This window comes from Drosophila obscura, unplaced genomic scaffold, assembly GCF_018151105.1.
Source record: "Drosophila obscura isolate BZ-5 IFL unplaced genomic scaffold, ASM1815110v1 contig_181, whole genome shotgun sequence".
NCBI lineage: Eukaryota > Metazoa > Arthropoda > Insecta > Diptera > Drosophilidae > Drosophila > Drosophila obscura.
Window position 1 is genome coordinate 1213423 of NW_024542769.1, and position 18394 is coordinate 1231816.

At 45.9% G+C, this 18394-nt stretch overlaps 1 protein-coding gene across 1 annotated transcript; it reads right to left on the reverse strand.

Moving 5' to 3' along the window:
- Positions 1-10387: 10387 nt before the first annotated feature.
- Positions 10388-14160, reverse strand: LOC111067765. The gene is made up of 3 exons (XM_022357063.2): positions 13928-14160; positions 12660-13869; positions 10388-12596 (listed from the first exon to the last, which is right to left on the reverse strand). The coding sequence occupies exons 1-3, from the start codon at positions 14001-14003 to the stop codon at positions 10388-10390; spliced, it is 3495 nt and encodes a 1164-aa protein (XP_022212755.2). The 5' UTR covers positions 14004-14160.
- Positions 14161-18394: the final 4234 nt, after the last annotated feature.

An 18394-nucleotide genomic window follows, 5' to 3' on the forward strand; every position in this document is an offset into this window, starting at 1 on the left:
TCCCCCCCTTGGCGAGCGTTGCGATGCTCATAAACAACATGCAGAAATTACTTGTTTAAAAATTTGTCACACCATTAGTAAAAAAAAAAAATACAAAAAAATATATATAAAAAATGCGGCGAAAGGACGATCCTCGTGATCGTCAGAGTCCCAGGGTTCCTCCTCCACAGGTCTCTCGCTCTCTCAGCGACGGGGCAGGGCAGCCTTGTTTGCTCTTGATTTTATCAACCGCAAAACATCTACTCAAGTGTCAGTGTCACTTGGCACAGCAGGGAGCCCAAGCCGGAGCCAGAGCCAGGGGCATCGATGGCGACGACTACTCCGACAGTGGAACCTCCGAGAAAAAGAAAGAGAGAGAGAGAAAGAGAGAAGAGACGAGACGAGACCCTTCTGCTTGTAGGTTGGACCAACCCAGGGCGTTGAAAAATGAAGAACAGACAGACAAGCCAGAAATTCCCCAAAAGCGAACAGTCGCAAGTCGAATAATGAATACACCCTCAACTTAAGTGCATAATTTATAACGAAAACCGCCAGACAAAGCCTGCGGAGGGAGCCTGGGGAATGCCTGAACCCAACTCTGGCTGGAATATATCTCTGGCTATAGTATCTGTGCATCTGCAGCCGTATCTGTGTATGTGTGTGTGTGTGTGTGTGCTGTTAATAAATTTCTTAATAAAACATGCAAATTCAAATGCATTTATCTAGATCAGCGACGAAAAAAACGCGACAAAATTTAACGCTCATACCATTTATCAGACGAACGTTTTTTTTGCAGCCCTTTTTTTTTTGGCACACGTCGTCGTTGTCGTTGTCCCTCCCTCTGTGTGCGTTGATACGGTTAAGGTTACAGAAGACCAGACCTTTCTTGACCACAGTCCGGGAACCAGTTGATCTCAATAAATATTTTGACAAATGCCTTTTGGCAACCACAAAAACCACGCGAAAACAATGAAAACAGAGGGGACAGGGCCAGCAGCAAGGACAACCCTAGGGGAGTGGCCCTCTCAGAGCTGCCCAACCATAAATATATCACGGCTATAGGATGGCGGGGGGACGCACAAAAACTATTCACAAAAATAAACAGAAATTGCCACAATTTGCACAAATGTCAAACATTTTGTGGCAAAATTTGTGAACAAATAGGTGGGGCACTCAGAAGGCAGAAGGCAAGGGCAATTTATGTCAAATTTTGGGTGGCAACTGCCTTGAGATTTATAGAGCAGCTTGTGGTGTCTTTTGAATGGCTAAGGCTAAGGATTGGAATTGTGAAATAAGCGACAGGCAGGCAGCCTGCCCCTAAAGATATTTTTATGTATGGGAATGGGGCAAAAGATTTTTCTTTTAGAAATATCAAATTCGGCAAAGTATTTGGTACTTTCTTCTGTAACCCTCTTGGAGTATTCTTAAGTTTTTAATTGCCACAAAATGATGACAAATAAATGGCGGGGATGTGGCAACTAAGGGAACTACAGGAGATAAGAGCATGGAATGGGAATTGAAAGCGAAGACAGTTCCAGAAAAAAGGTTGGAAGGGGTGGTGCCCCTCTACAATCTTTTTCTTGATGGCCTTTGTAGACAGAAGGATCCATAGAAGGCAACCACTGCTTGCTGGGTGGATCGAAAGCTTTGGGGGTTGGTTTAACTGCTCCGAAGATGGTGGAAATGGCACAAATCATTGCCTATGAGATGGATGTACTGCTGTGTAGATTCCTTAATCGATTTACCTCAACTCGAGCCCTGAACATCATCAAACTGTGTCAGAAACTCCCTTTCTGCGCGGGGTTTTTATTTCTGCCTTTTTTTTTTTGGTTAATTTCCATGCAAATGACTTAACACTAACCCATTGACCCAATGGACAAATTCTATTACACAGAATTGTAGATTTTTTGCTGTCGTCTCGTCTCGTCTCGTCTCTATTTGTTCTTGCTGAAGGTAATTATAACGCTAAATCTGCCAACGAGACACCAGAGACCATTGTGCGCACAGAGACAGAGAGAGAGATACAGAGAGATCGCCGCACAACGATAGAGACTGATAGAGGCAGAGACAATGGCATGCTACAAGAGAGGGGCAGAGTACAGGGTACTGGGTACGGGTGGAAGCGTGCATTATAATTATTTTCATAATAAACTTGACAGAATTGTAGTTTGTTTTTTTTTGTTTTTGGTTTTTTAAGCAATTAAATTAAATATAAAAAACGCGCTTTGAAACAAAAGGGAAAAACAAGAATAGAATGCCAGCAAGAACAGCAACAATAATGTGAATAATCCGAGTAGATGCATCTGAAAAAGATTCATGCCATAGCAAAGACCAACACCAACACCAACACCAACCCCAACCCCAAAGACAACGCCAAGAGATTCAAGGCCAAAGTTTAAAGAACATGTTTGCTGTTGAGCGTGGTGAGGTGGGGTGGGGGACTGTCAATAATGACGATGATGAGTCGCTGGTTCATCATTGAGTCGCTTGGATCATTTGGCCGTAGATCTTCGCTTGGCCCCATAATTAATGACTAACATTTGGCCCAGGCTGTAGTCCGTCAAACTCGCGCTTCATCTCGAACATATCTCCCAAGCCCCAAGCACCAGCGTTTGAATCTGTGTATCTGTGATTGATAACCCCCCCCCGGAAACCTGCTTGCCATTTTTTTTTTTTGCCCGCAGGAGTGCCGTTCGTATCAATCACAAAAACGAGTACGATTCACCGTTTGCTAAAATCAAATATTCAAATTATGAAATATCACAAACGAGCAGCAAGTGCATTCGAAAAGCGATAACAAAACGACACGTGAAATATACACAGAAAGCAAAAAACTAAGCAATGATCTGATTTTTCTATGGACTTAGGGATACCCATTTCTATAGGGGGACAACATTATAGGTGGGGAAACATTTACAAAATTAATGGAATAAGATAGCAAAAAAAAAAGTATGGCCAACGCAGTGCTGGGTGGGAGGTGCTGTAAAATAAATTGGTAGATATATATTTCAGCATTTTCGTGATTTAAAATAATGGAAAAAAATATAGAAAAATCCAAAACAAATCATATTCCCATGGGCATTGATTCCTGTAGATCCATCAAAAAAAGAACAAATTGTTTAAATCGAATGCCATCTTAGGGCTACACTCGCCCCCCTTCGTGTTGCCTTAATCTCTACGAAAAAACATACCCCTTGCCCAGCCCAACTACAGGGTAAAACTCTGCCACAAAACAGGTCTGGTCTGGGGATGGGGATGGCAAACCGTAAAAAGAGATATCCCCAAAAACCCCAAACCACTGGATGGGATTGCTGTGTGGTCCTCTCTCCACTCTGTTGGGTCTTGGGTGGAGATTTTTCTTGGTGTTTTTCGTAGTTTTCTTGGGTTTTAATTAACAACTTTACAGCACATTTCAAGCGGTGAAACTTTCAGGGCGTTGAATGGCTGCTGCTGCTGCTGCTACGGATCCGCCTATTAACATAAGACGTTCGTTCGATCTGCAGACTCTACAGACTCTTTTCTCACAGGTTCTCACCTCTCTCTCTCTCTCTCTCTCTCTCTCTGTATCTGTGCCTGTCTCTGCATTTGGCTCCGATATATATGGCCGCAATATAAAATGCACAGTGAAAATTAACACGCTTTTCGGTTCACGCCGCCGCCATCGGAAGTCTGTTGTCTCTTCATACGAGTGGAGAGGGGGGGTACTGGGGGACCTGGGGACCCACCACAGCGTTTGTCGTACGAAATATGCAAATTGATTTCGTTTCGAGTCCGTAGGTACCATATACCTCGTATTTATACGCTGGATTGACTGCCCCTCATTTACGCATATTTTCCATTACTAATGATATTTTTACGGCTCTCTCGGGATTTATGCGGAAATGTTATAAAAATTCAATGATTCGTTGTTGTTTTCTTCGAGTTCTCTTTTTTTTTATGCTTGTGTGAACTAATAATCGACTATGGCTAATGGTCATTGGATCATTGTTTAACTGGAACTAAAGTTAGTCGTTTAATCTCATTTAATTTTTGAAAAGAAAGCGACTGGAACTATTTTCGGGGGGAATATGAACAATTAAACATTTTTACAAGCAGTACACAAAGAGTAAAGGGATGTAGGATGCATGCCACAGACAGAGGGAAGTGTTTCCTATCCCTATCATATCCCTAGAAACATAGGATGTTGTGTCACTGCATTAAATCGATTTATAAATCTGTGGCATCTAAAATTGGGAAATCTGTGAATGCACAATCGTAAATATTGATACTATCTACTGAATCCATAAAATCATTTTCATCGTACCATTATTATAGTCAGAATGAACTAAAGTAGTGCTCGTTGGGCTCCTTGAACACCTGGCTTTTTAGCATTTTCAATTAAATTATTATTATTACCGTTAATCTTTCTTTACCCTCTTTACCTTTCCTTGAACTAATTCCCCCTAATTATGATAGTTCTATACAGTTACACAATCAATTCACACGGATCCTTAGCCATCCCAATCATGTTCCCATTCGTTTCCCATACTCACACTTTTAGATTCCTGTTATAGAATACACTCTTCTCCTTTTCCAACCTTCCACTTGTTCCATTTCATATTTAGCAGCTCGCTGCCTCAACCCTCAAAACCCCAAACAACAATCAACACCTATTTGCTTCGAGGAGAACAGAGAACCCAAGCGCAGAAACTGAACCACACCTCTTCTCTTTCTCGCTCGGATATGACGAGGAGTATCAGTAGTCAGGGGTTTGACTTACTAGCATAATTACAGCGAAACCGAAAGATGAGGCTGATGAGGAGGAGAAACGATCATAAATCTCAGATCCCATGAAACGCTACAAATTAACATTATTAAAATTTGGTTTTCGACACATAAAACAAAGCGAAACGAAACGAACGAAAACCGGGAAAACAAAGAGAGCCAGCAAGAGCCACAAATAATATTTTATTTGGACTAAACTAGTCATCCGGCCCGGACCAATGTTTGTCCCGATTCCAGGTGCTAATCGAAGGCGCAAACGTTGTCAAGGGGAACAAACCCAGCCCAAAAAAAAAACAGTCAATGGGGGGAATGGGGAAGAAAAAAAAAAAAAAACGAGAGAACCTTCAACTGAAAATCTTGTACAAAAATGGTTAGAAATGAAAGATTGAAAAGGATTTTGTTGTATCCCCCCCTATAAAATGCAGAGAATTTACGATTGCATAATAAATCACAAGGCAAATGAAATCTATAACGAAACCGAGTTCAACGAATGCTCTGATTCATTTTTTATTGAGGTACCCTTCGAATAATCAATAACCAGACAGGACACCCATAAAAATGGAAAAGAGAATACACAGCAAAGAACAAGAAGAAAACACTCAAACGCCATTGGGACGCTCTCATCTAAATAAAATTTAATGTTTATATGGGCGCACACACCTCCAAAATGTATGTTTCAGAAACAGCAAGAGAGAAAAAAAGACAGCAACAGCAACAGAAACAGAAACCGAAACGTAGGAATACATCCAGAAAACATTCCGCTGTTTCAGGACAGAAACAAAGGCAGAGTTTTGAAAGGAAACAATGCCAAGTCCTTTGGCTCCGTTTAGTGGATGATAAATTGCTGCATGGCTTGGGCTTGGGATCTGTATCTAGCAATTGTTATGATTTGTTTATGCCTCTTCTCTTTTCTCTTTCTCGTTTTTATGGTAGCAGCTGTACGCCCGCTCTTGCGGTACAGTTTGCCTCCCTTTCTCCCTCTCTCGATGAACAATTCAATCAGTTGATCAGACGTGTTTTACGTGCATACATATATTGATGGCTGTACTCGTATTCCCCTTGTTGTGTCTTTTTCACACCTAACAGTAACTTATCGGCCCAGGCGACATCGATCTGTGAGGAAGTCCCGCATTTCACGCATTTGACACAAACCAAAAATTAATGCAATCTGTTGTGAGATTCAACACGATTCCAGTTAGTAACGCTGATTAGGATCAACGCACACGCACATGAACACATGGACACCCATTGCATTGCATTGGCCCATTGCTGGAGGCACATTAATGTGTCAACATGTGCGAGGGGCAATGCATTGCCCAGCCATATCGTACACACACCACACACAATGGCTAGTCCTGGGGCATTGATGGGTAGTTCCTGGTAGCCAGAAAACAGAAAAACGGTAGGAAACAGCAGCTCGATCTCCATCGATAAGAATCTGGGAGAACACACACCACACACTGCTGCTGTGATTGGATTCATGCGAATGTCGCCTCCCAGGGAGCGAATGAACCACAACAATGTACGCATAATGAGCAGAAGCAGCAGAAGCAGCAGCATCAGCAGCAGATAAAACTGTAGCCATGTACTGGGATACTCGTATCCTGGTATAGAGATATCAAGTGAAATATATGGGTGTACCGGTGGCAGCCATTCCCATAAACTTCCTACTTCAAATGCCTTCATTTAATGGCTTTTTGCATGCTACATAAATCTTTTGATGAAGAAAATTTCAGTTTTATTGCTTTATATATGCAAAATAGGCAAACTCGTACGATTTTCTTACTTCGGCAGTGGCAGTGACCTTCAACCCCGCTCTCTGGCCCATCTCTAGAGGCCGCTCTTAACTGCCTGCGGTTGACCGCATTACTCCAGAAGAAAAGGCAGTTCTCGAAAGGGTTCGTTCTCTGGTATAACTTGATTGAGCAGAGAAGCAGAGAGGGAAACTGGAACGGAAGTTCCGTTTTTGTTTTTCTCGAGCTGTATGTACATTATTCTTGATTAAGTCACATTAATTATGATAATGATGTCCCCTCCCAAAGCGAAAGGCAGACAGAACAGTCCCTCCACTGCGAAGACAATGGCAATTGAAATGGGAACAGGATATTGTTGTCCTAGGCAGCGGAATAAAGGCATCGGCCGGGCGAAAGGAAGTCGGAACGTGCGCGCAAATAAAAAAACAAAACGACAAAAAAAGGTAAAGGCAAAAGTGTGATAAATGTCAGTTTCCTGCTCAGGATATTCGGACACGCTGATGACTTCATCAGCAGCTAGATTCCGCGTCCCCGTCCCCGTCTATTGGGGGAAGCTATCATCTGGCGACTCTCAGTCGTAATCCTTTTATGGAATTAATCAAGTGTGGCCCATGACACAGAAAAAAACAGAGAAGAGAAAGAGAGAAATGTTCCAGCTGCTGGGCAGATGGGAAGACAGAGGAATGTCTAGAGTTTTTTACTCGAAAGATTCTCTCTGATTCAGAAATTATATAAATTTTTTAATTTTAATCAAGGAGTCTGGAAAATATTTAGTGATAAGCTAAGAGAATATATTTTACTGCTAAGCCACTCCGAGTAAGGGAATATTTACAGCTAGGCCACTCTGAGTAAGAGGGAGAGCGATAAAAAAAAAGAGATAGAGAAATGTAGTTGAAAATTTAAAGGAAATTTGAAGGGAACTTCCTCAATTATTCCGCTCACATTTCGGACGCGAGAGACATTCATAAATTATCCATAAACCTCAAAGAAATATCCATAGGAATTGGAATAGGAATATGTAGTACTTAAATTTATGGCCATTGATTCAGTGCATGGAAAAATCAAAAAACATTTTTATGGTTTATGCTTTGTGGCCTATGTGATTTCCGTTTTGGGGCAACTACTTTTCAGTCCATCAAAAACCAACGATTTAACTCTGGTAGAGTATCAGTATTTGCTGTCTGCATATTAAAACAAAAGGGGAAAAGAAAAACAGTTGCAGTCTGCAGCTGCCTTTTGGCTTTCAAATGATCCTCAAGTGACCGCAGAAATGACAAATGAAAGACGGACTACTGCCAAAAGGAACAAAAAAGGAGAAGAGAAAAAACCATCTTGAGTAGCAGCAAAACTGTCAAAGCAAACTGTCAGTCTGTTTTGTTTTGTTTTGTTTTGGCAGAGACTAACAATTAGAAAACAGTTGCAAAATGTTGATCTTCTTTCAGGGGAAACACTCTGCAGTACTGTTCCCTTTGCCGTTCATTAATCATCCTTAAAAGTATTCCAAATTAACGGTTCGATTTGAATTTTTACTTGAAATCAGTTTGTGCCATCGATTGTCATTAATTACGAGTGTTTTTGCTCTCTCCCTCTCGGCACTCAAGAGGCACTCTTCGCCGTCTCCCCATTAACGGGTTAGCTATACAAACATATAACCGATCTTACGGTTTCCATTTCTAATGAAATGTCATTAATCAGTTGTCCAGATGTCACTTTTTGGCATACGTTCAAGGTGACAGCAGCAGCAGCAGTAGCAGCAGCCCTACCAAACAATCGCCGCCTTCGGGGGCTGGAAAAACTCACTCACGTGACATTGGAAATGGCATTTAGCAGTGCCCCTGCCGCTGCTACTATGTACCAGAGACCATGCCACCAATTCGAATTCAAAGGCAAACAAAACACATCCCATTCCCCCATGCAACATGCAATTATTTGTTGAGTTTTTATTTTGTTTGGTTCGAAACTAGAACACGAATGAGAACTTTTTGAAGGCCATTTGGGTGCTGCTGGTGCAGGCTTTGTTTGCCCTTAGAGTGATTTTTTTTTTTTACCCAGAACGAAGTTTAAATACTCTTGCGATTAACAGAGAGATAAAGAGTTGATGGGAGGTTTAGATGGAATATTGTCCACATATATACTTACACCTAAGCCTCGCTGTTACCATTTATATTCTGCAAAATTAACAGAAAAGATAGAATAGATAAATAAAATGAAAGATAAAATCACAAATCAATACTAAAATAATTATTACACGAATGTTTACATAAATATAAATTATTTATAGATGGAAATTGGAACATAGATACAAGAAAAGATTAAACAAGTAAAACTATTCATCATAGCTAATACATACACAGACATATATACATATCTGTGACAATAAGGCTTGGCTTAGCTGGAATCAAAGATCTATGGATGCATAGACAGGGATTCATTCGATCCGTGAGCTCAGAGCAGATCGAATTTTCTCATACAAAAAGCTAAACATTGTATATTGTGGCACGGAAGGTATTTCCAGTTACATTTTTGTAATTAATAAAAATAAAAGTCAATTAATAAATAAAATTAATGTAAAATTAACAAAATAAATCATAAATAAAACACTCCTACCCCCCCAGAATAATCATAGATGAAGGAAGGTAGCCTCTCTCTCTCTTCAGTAATGTTGTAAACTCTTCAAGCAATCCCCCATCTCCACCCACTTGGCAAGTGTATAAAACTAACAAGAACCGAACCTAAGGTCAAATTTAAATCCAAAAGGCATTGAACTTGTTGTTGGCGGAGAGCTCGAGAGCTCTCCTTGGCTTCGTTTTTTCGTTGATTTTTGGATTTTGGTAGCTAGAGAACTTGCATAAGAACCATGCAATTAATTCCTCAAATGATGGGGCGGAGAGGGGGAGCTCTGTGGCTGCTGCCATTGTTGTCCACAGAACAGAACAGACAGCAACAGAAACAGAAAACAGAAAACAGAGAACAGATATTGTATCTCATAGATTACACAACGCAATACACTGCAGAAAATGCGTTAATTAACAGAAATCTACTCGTATAGGCAGCGCCCACATGGAACAAAACAGCACGCCCCCTCTGGCACGAGTGTGGGGAAAAGGGCAATACAGAGAGGGGTAGGTGCAGGGGTGGGCTTATGTTTCTTGGTTATTTATGATTTTTCGCATAAATTTACGCGAACGATCGTAAAAATGCGTGAAATACGACATTTTGAGTTGTGTGAAAGTGTAACACCGAACCGAACCGAACCGAACCGCACAAAGACCCCAAAAGAGATCTGTGTGGATCTGTTGGCAGGAGACCAAAGCTCAGATCAGCAGCAGCATCAGCAGCAGCAGCAGCAGCTTTAACCGTGAACAATGTGTGTGCAACAGTTTTGCATGATTTGTTGCTCTCAGAGCGAAGGACAGGGCTTTCAACAATCAGGCAACAATGTTGCTAATACGCATAGACTTGCAAGAGAGTTCAAGGAATAGTCAGTGCCAGGATGTGGCGATTTCTAGGCAGCAAAAACAACACACACAAAAAATAAGAAGAATAAAAATAAATAAGAGATTCATTTGGGTTTTTTGTAGAGAAGTAAATTGAATGAAAATTATCTGGAATATAGATCCAAGTACGGCATACCCCAAACACTTTCCATTGGAGGGGCCTTCTGTTTTCCCAGCATAATATTCCCATAGTTCAAACATTTCTCTTTCTAGGTGCAGGCAATACAAATTTATACGATATATTTTATGTTTTTGTTATCTGTTTCAGGGGGTTTACAGTCTGGGGCTTACATTTTGGTGTCTATCGAGCGACTACGCATAGTAGTAAAATAGTAGTAGTCTCCCTTAGCAGTTCCTGGCAGGAATACCCTCATATACTGGATGGTTATTCCTTCAATCATCTGCCATGTCCCCCACAATGGTGGCAGGGTGTGGGAGTGGGTGCGGGAGTGGGAGTGCTGCTGGAGCTGCCACCGCCGCTGCACTAAATGGCAGCCCATTGTGTGTGGCCGATGCCCAGCTGCGACGCGGCAGTATCCGCCCAAAATTGAAATACTTTTGCCTCAGCTTATCCTTGATCTCATCCTCGTTCATTATGGCACTGGCCTCGCGAAAATTCAGGAAAATGCGACCCTTTTCATCCGTTTTGATCGGCAGTATCTCCGTGCAGACATTGCGGGCCTTCAGCAGGAAACCCTCCACGTCCTCCCCATCCTCCTGCTCCTGCTCCTGCGCCATTGTGGCTGAAGCATCCAGGAGCTGATCGACGGCCACCGAGTCCAGGCGCGAGTCCATGGAGAGGGAGCGCGGCGGCTTGCTGGCCCCTTGGGCTGTTGCAGGATGATTCTTCTTTTTGCGCAGACAAAAGGGATCCCGATCGCTGGCTTTCACGTACTGAACGATGGGACGATTGACCCCCCATTTGGGGCGATCGTCCATCTTGTCCTTGTCCTTGTCCTTGCTGTTGTGGTTCTTCTTGAGGCACTTGTCCTTGTCCTTGCTCTTGGCCTTGAAGGTGGTCGTAGTTGTGGTCGTTGTTGTCGTCGTTGTCTCGTGATCCTTTTCTGCCTCTGCTGCCGCCGCCGACGATTCCTTGGGGGACTGCGTCTGCGTCTTGGATGTCTGCGTGGTGGTTGTGGTGGATACCTCGCGCTTGAGCAGCACCTTGTAGAAGTTGTCGTGGAACAGGCACAGATCGCAGTTCAATGGCAGCTCCGTTTGGGTCTCCACATCGCTGTTCAGTCTGCCATCTGCCGCTGCAGATCCTGCTCCTGCTCCTGCCTGTCGCTGGGGCAGTGGAATGAGCGCCAACTTGTCGCTGGGCGCCACATCCACCTCCAGGGAGTCGGGGGAGAAGCAACCGCCGCTGGCGCCAGTGATCAGGCCCGAACGAGCTGTCGTCAGGGTCTCCTCCTCTTCGGGATCCTCTTCCGCCTGGTAGCCATCCTCCGTGTAGATGGACGTGTCCGTCCTTTGGGTCATTGTGGCCTTCGAGTAGGTCTGCTCCACAACCGCGGAGGAGGCTGCCGAAGGGGGCATCTGCATGTGCATCTGCTGCAGCTGCTGGGGGGGCTGCATCAAGTACGTGGCTATCTGCAGATTCCCAATGGCACTCTGCAGCCCAAAAATATCGCTAGTCACGGGCAGCGGGATCAGTGTGGCCGGCTGCATCAGCAGTGCCAGGTTATCCTTTTCCGGCTCCTCTCCGGCGGGTTTTTTGATGGGTTTCGTGATGGTTCGTCGCAGATTGATCGGCGTTCCAATCAGCACTTTCTCCTCGGCAATGACAGGAGGCGGTGGAGCTGCTGCTTGTGGGGCAGCCGCTTGTGGGGCTGCTGCTGCCACTGGCGGTGCCCCGCGTGGAGTATGGGATGTCTCCTCCTCCTCTTCCTCCTCCTCTACAGACTGAACGCGCAGCAGTTCGCCCCTGTCCTGGCCTTCCTTGGGCTCCCTTTGCTGTGGCTTCTTGCGCTTCTGTTGCTTCTCCATTTGGGCCGCCACCTCTGCCTTGGCTATGGCATCCAGCATCGCCTGCTGCTTCTTCTGCTGCGCCTCCTCCCGCTCCAGCAACTGGCGCCGCTCGTACGCGACACGCTCCTGATCCATTTGCTTCTGGCGCCTCAGACGCTCCTCTTCGAGCTGCTCCTCCTGGCGATGGCGCTCCTGTTCCCATTTCCTGATCATCTCCCGCTCGTGCAGCTGCTTCTTGATGGCATTGTGGTACTCCGATGCCTTCCGTCGCTTGTCCATGCGCTCGGCCAGCGTGTGGGCATCCAGTGGGGCATTCTGGCCCCTCAAATACGTCGAGGATGACTGCATCGACTGCACATCATCCTCGCTGCCATCCTTCAGATCGTGCATGCCACGATTCAGCCAGCCAGGCGGCGGTGGCATCTGCTGCTGCTGTTGCTGCTGATTGGCCCACCGGGCACGCTCTCGCTCTCTCTCGTGCTGTTCGTGCTGCTCGTGTATGTAGTAGTCGCTGCCTGCGACTCCTCCTCCGCCTCCGCCCTGCACCTGCACCTGGTACGTGTTGGAGGTGGACACATCCCGACTGATGCTCATGTTGGAGGAGCTGGGCGGCTCAGCCATGTAGCAGCAGCTGCAAAGCATCGAAAATCAAACTTCGCCCAAGGATTCTCTCCATAGAGTGTTTAGTACTCACCCATCGGCCAGGTAGCCATCGTTTGCCAGCGGTTCGTATCCCTGTTCCTGTCCCTGTGCCTGTTCCTGTCCCTGTCCTGCCACACGTCGTCGTTCCTTGATGACATATGCATTTCCCTTGCCCCCACCAAGTGGCACTGCTGCTGCCGCTCCTCCTCCGCCCTGTATCGATCGAAGTAGACGTCGACCCACACCCACAGCCACACCCATTCCCAATGGAAGGGTTTCGCGCTCCTCCACGACACTGGCGCTGCCCATGCCACTAATGCTCTCAATCTGGCTGGCTCCATCGTTGAACCAAATGTCGGGCGTGTGTGTGTTGTTGTTGTTGTTGCTGCTGTTGTTGTTGTTCTTGGGGGGCGTGTTGTCGCTCAGATACCCAGAGGTGTCCTCTTCCTGGCAACCAATGCCTGCTGGAGCAGCAGCAGCTCCAGGCGGCGGAGGATTGTTGTTGTTTGATCGATGTGCATGTCCTGGCTGGTTGCCAGGATCAATGTCGTTTGGCTTGCCATTCGGCATGTTATTGTTGCCAGGTTGATTGGCCGCCTTTTCCTGATGCCTCACCCTCTGCCTGCGAATGGATGGCAAACTGGGACTCCTCAGACGTTGTTGCTGCAAATAGACCCCCTGCTGCAAGTTCTGTTGCTGCTGTGGCAAGTGATACGCCTGCCCCTGCCCTTGCTGCTGGGACTGCTGCCCCTGTTGGGAGTGCTGCATCCTTCCCTTGGCCGTCTGCAGCGATGTGGGTGGCATCATCATCTCCACATAGCGTGCCGGTCCCATTTGCATCTGTCGCGTGTTGCTGCTGGTCATGCCCGGCGCGTAGCTGCCCCGCCGCACAGTGCGCCTGTACAGTGACTCCTCATCGTCCTCAAAGTCTGCCTCGGCATCCACATCCAGATCCTCGATATAGCGCTCCAATTGATTCAGATATCCGCCAACATGGCGATAGTCTTGGGCGACTGCTGGTGCCTGTCGCAGGATCAATTGCATATCCTGCTGCTGCTGCTGCTGCTGGTGTTGCTGTGGCGGTGGCGGCAGGCGTCGCCTCGACTGACTGGACGTCTGATTCGATGTCGATGTCTGGCTGAGATCCAAATTCGAGTAGTAGGTGCGTATCGAAGTGCGTTCGATCTTGTGGTGCGATGTGTGCTGCTGCTGCTGCTGATGATGATGATGATGGTAGATCTCGTCCATGCGTGCGATTTCCTCTACAAAAGATACTTATAGTACTTGTTAATGCACCGCAGTCAGTGCCTGTCCCTTTACCTCTCTCCTTGGCCCATTGCTGCTTCTTCAGGTCCAACAACCTATGCGTTTGCCTCGATTCCGGACCCGTAATCATGGCTCCTCTTGCCCTCGCCAGCCCCGCGCTTCAGACAGTCCACAAACGTTGGGGTTTTCGGTCGGGTTCAATGCATGCTTCAGAGGTCAGCATTCAGTTTGGGCTCCAACCACTCCAAGGCTACGGCTCGACACTCACTGAAATTCCTTTGGGCCACTGCCAGTTCATTTTTTGGGTTTGTTTTGCATTGGAATGCCGCTCGGCTCGGCACGGCCCGTTGTCCTGGCAACCCCTGTGCTAGCCCCGCAAACAAAGTCCTTGCACTCCTTGCCACTCTCTGTCTCGGTCTCTGTCAGTGGGTTACCACTGCAGTTGGGTGGCAACCCATCGCGTGTTCCTTGTCTATTCTCAAAGTAAATTAAAAGAACATCCAAATAAAACAAGGAACAAGGCAGAAGTCTCCTTGTTTGGGGGTGCGGTACATCAACCCGTTTATCGATTTGTAGCCACACGCATGCCTCCAATTACCGCCCCATCAAAGAGTCAGAGAGAGTGGAGAGTGTGAGAGAGAGAGAGCGGGATGGGATGTGTATGTGTGTGTGTGTGCAACAAGTTTAACCTCTTGGGCATTGCGTAGGTGCTAAAATGTGGCACTTGGGACGTCCTTCATTCATTCCTTCCATTCGTTGCAGGCTTTCTGCTTCACAGAAATTTATTTCCCATGGTCAAGAAATGGCCAACAGAGCGAACCTACCTCATGGCTCTCATAACCCATTTTCCAGCCACAAAACACACACAGAAAAGCAGGGCCCAAGCTCTGCTCTGGTCTGGTCGGCTCTGGCTGCTGCCTGAACTCTTCTGTGTTCGGCGGTCGGCTGAATGTTTTTATACGCGTGGGCGTTGAAATCACTGCCAGTCAAAAGGTCATGTTATGATCTTGAGCGAACTATGTGTCCAAGTTGGGGGAGATACAGATAGAGATGGCGAGGCAGAGGCAGGGGCAGAGGCAGCAGAGAGAGCATGGGAGACCCAAGACCCCAGAGCTCCAGTCACACAAGAAAAAAGGAGCAGCAGAGCTCTGGCTCTGGCTCTGGCTCTGACTCTGTCTCTGGCCCCACATGGCAATCAAAATAGAAATCCCACTTGATATCCAAAAGTGCATTTATAAGACATTATAATGAGTTTTTATAAAACATAAAACAGGGTCGCTCGGTCGCTCGGTCGGTTGGTCGGTCGCCTTCTGCTGCAGCCTTAGGGCGTCACTTAACTAGACTTCTGCCTGTCCCTGTCCCTGCCCCTGCCCCTGCCCCTGCCACACTCTTTGCTATAACCTTCGCTCCAGTTGAAGCGAAGAGCTGGCGGTGGCATGGGATCAAGTTCATAATTGCTTATGCAGCTAGGTCAAGAGTTGGACCCACATCTAACCGAAAAATTCGACGAGAGGACACATGTCACCACCACTGAAGCATGCAGCAGTCAACGAGGCCTGGATGAGATCCCACAGATCGAAGTTGAACGATTTCCCCCCCCCCAAAAGAAAGTGATCATAGGAGATGAGATGATCCTATGTGCAATGACCATTTAGGCAGCAATTTTCATTCATCTTCTGAAAAGATTTTCACTTGTCCGCAATCAATTGAACGATCACCGATCCACTGGCTGGCAGACAGGCAGACTGACGGTCTGGCTGGCTTTGGCTGTGGCTGTGGCTCTGGCTCTGGCTGTTGCTGTGGCTGTTTGGATCGCTCTATTCAAACGATCGATGTATCATTTAGTGTACGGATAACCTCAATACACCACCTACCAATAAACAAACAAGCCAAAATGCCTAATAATTGTAATTTTCCATATTTTTGTCGACTATACGATCCGATCCGATCCGATCCGATGCGATGCGATGCGAGATGATGAACCCAAACACGATCGTAGCCCAAAGCCAAAAGGAGTCAGTCGTTTAAATGGCAGACGAACAGCAACAGAGAGGCAGGGACGGAGTGGTTGGAGAGGGCTATAGAGCGGGGCATGGCAAAGATATAGCCCATACATATTGATCAAAATTGATGATGTTGACACGAACTTTGAACGACTCTCTGAATGGATGATCGTTGGGCTCGCTCTGATCTCTCAAGGGTTTTTGGTTGTGATTTTGGTTTTTGTTTTTTGTGTTCAGAGCGATTTTCGTCGTGAAGTATCGCTTCAAGTGAGAGTATCGCTGCAAAACCCCTCCAATTGGTACCAAGAGATCCATAAAGATCGTAGCTAATTTTCAAGCCAACAGTTTGAAGAATTTAATTGTCATGGCGGTGTGGGGCTGGGGTGGTTTGCCTCTCGAAGATCTTCCACGTACCATAGAATTTATTGAGAATTATTTATTTGTTGTGCACTTTCGATTCCGTAAGCCCAGAGACATGGCCGGCATCGTCGTCGTCCGTCGTTGTTGTTGTTGTTGTTGTTGTTGTTGTCATTGTGCCCAAAAATGGTCACTCAAACAAGACACCAAAACGCAGAGACTGAAACAGAGACAGAGACTAGCGCCAACGAACAAACTGTCAGGTGTTTGGATGTGCCACAAAAGCCATCTCCCTGCCGACCGTTGGCTCCCTCTACGACTGTTGGTTGCTTGCTTGCATGTGTGGAGGAGCCACGCGAGTCGTCGCTTGGGGCCTTGGTGGTGTGGTTTGTGGTGTGTGTGGGGTATGATAACTTTGTGATTACTTTTGTAATGGCAGAGAGCGAGTGCGAGAGAGAGAGAATGAATGTTCTACGATAAAAGCCCATTGCAATAAACAAATGAGAAAGTTTTGCAAATGTGGGAACTCAATTAGCGCGCGATTCAACGCAGAAAATATCATAAAGGTGTATATATATTTTACAGGATTCTTATACATATGTAGATACGATGTAAAATATGATTAAAATTGGTTGAAAGGAAGGATGAGCCACTCTCAAATAACAGATTTCTGCTACTTGCTGGGCATTTCTTTTCATTTCTCTCTGATTTTAATAGGAAAATGTAAGTTGAAAGCGCCTTGTAGGTACCCTTAGCATTCCTACAATATCTGACGAGATTTGACCCACAGGGTAAGGGTATTCGCCACCCTCGGGTAACCAATTCTGCCACAAAGTCTCACTTGTGTGCATTCGCTGCTTGTAATTGTTGCCACTCGTCCGCTGGTGCGGCTGTTGCGCATTTAAGTGTTTTGTTGCATTTGTTGCTGTTGTTCGTTTGATGCTGTTGTCCTCGAAAGCTGACAACATGTTACACTTTGGTCACTATAATGAGCCGTAATTAGTGACCAGACACCGATCCACCGATCGACTCCAGCATTTGAGCAATGCAATACGTCCAGACGGACGGACAGTCCGACAATCCGACAATCGGACAATCGTCTGCGTGTGAAAAGTTGCGCGCTTTTTGGATAATTGCAACAAAACTGCGGAGACTACGGGGACTGCGCCGCGCGCGTCTCTTTGATGCCACGAGACTGGCGAAGACTGCGGATGCAGTTGAAGGGGGGAAAGGGGGGCCCCATGTGTCAACGTCATCGTTGGCGGCGGTAATTGTCAGACTAAATGAAAGGAAAACTGATTACATTTGACAAGTTCAACATTATATGTCTGTCTGTCTGTTCGTGTGGCATAGGGACAGGGACAGACGCGACATTAAAGACCGAGAGTGAAAGCCTCAAAGTTTTTACCTTTTCTCATTTTATTTCTGTTTGTTTGTGGAGAGTACGAAAATCTCCAAAGCAATTTCCCACCAGAAGGAAAAATCTGAAAATGTCCACTGATTGCCGTAGCTTGTTGCAACATGCTTGTGCCCCCTCCCCGTTCCTGTCTTTAGCTTCAGCTTCAGCTTTTTGGCTAACGGTTAATACAGTCCATCATTATCAGAAATGCGTTTGCACAGAGAGCTCCCAGCACCAGCACCAGCACCCGAGCCAGAGCCAGAGCCACAGCCACAGCCAGATCTCCTGTCCTGGCTCTAAGGTCACTTTGGAGACCAACCAAAAATTGTTGCCTACAAAAATCTCAAAAAAGACAAACAACAACAAAACAGTGAAGAAATTCTCACAAGGCGCTGGCTACACGCAGAGAAAATAAGTCAAGGAAATTCTTTACAACTATTTCGGGTGATATTTCCAGAGATATTCCCCGAAATGTGTTTGATCAGAACTTTCGTTCTCATGATTCTCTTAATTAGATTTTCTGCCAGTGCAGGTCTCAGTGAAGAGCGCCTGACTACATGAAACAGGTGTGGCACGTCGCAAAAAAAAAAAAAAGAGCCAAAACCCAAGAGGAGGAGTGGATGAGTCTGCCTCTGCAGCAGCATGCTGACTGGACCAAGACTCTGGCTATGCGAGTGTGTGTGTGTGTGTGTGTGTGCTTTTGGCCAGGTTAGAGTAGAGCCTCTCTGAGAGGTTGGCGACGCTTTTACCGCACGTTCGTTA

Coding starts and splice junctions, on each gene's coding strand:
- LOC111067765 (XM_022357063.2), bottom strand. CDS start 14,003: ATGATTACGGGTCCGGAATCGAGGCAAACGCATAGGTTGTTGGACCTG. Junction 13,870..13,927: donor GCAATGGGCCAAGGAGAGAG/GTAAAGGGACAG, acceptor TATCTTTTGTAG/AGGAAATCGCACGCATGGAC. Junction 12,597..12,659: donor GATGGCTACCTGGCCGATGG/GTGAGTACTAAA, acceptor GATGCTTTGCAG/CTGCTGCTACATGGCTGAGC.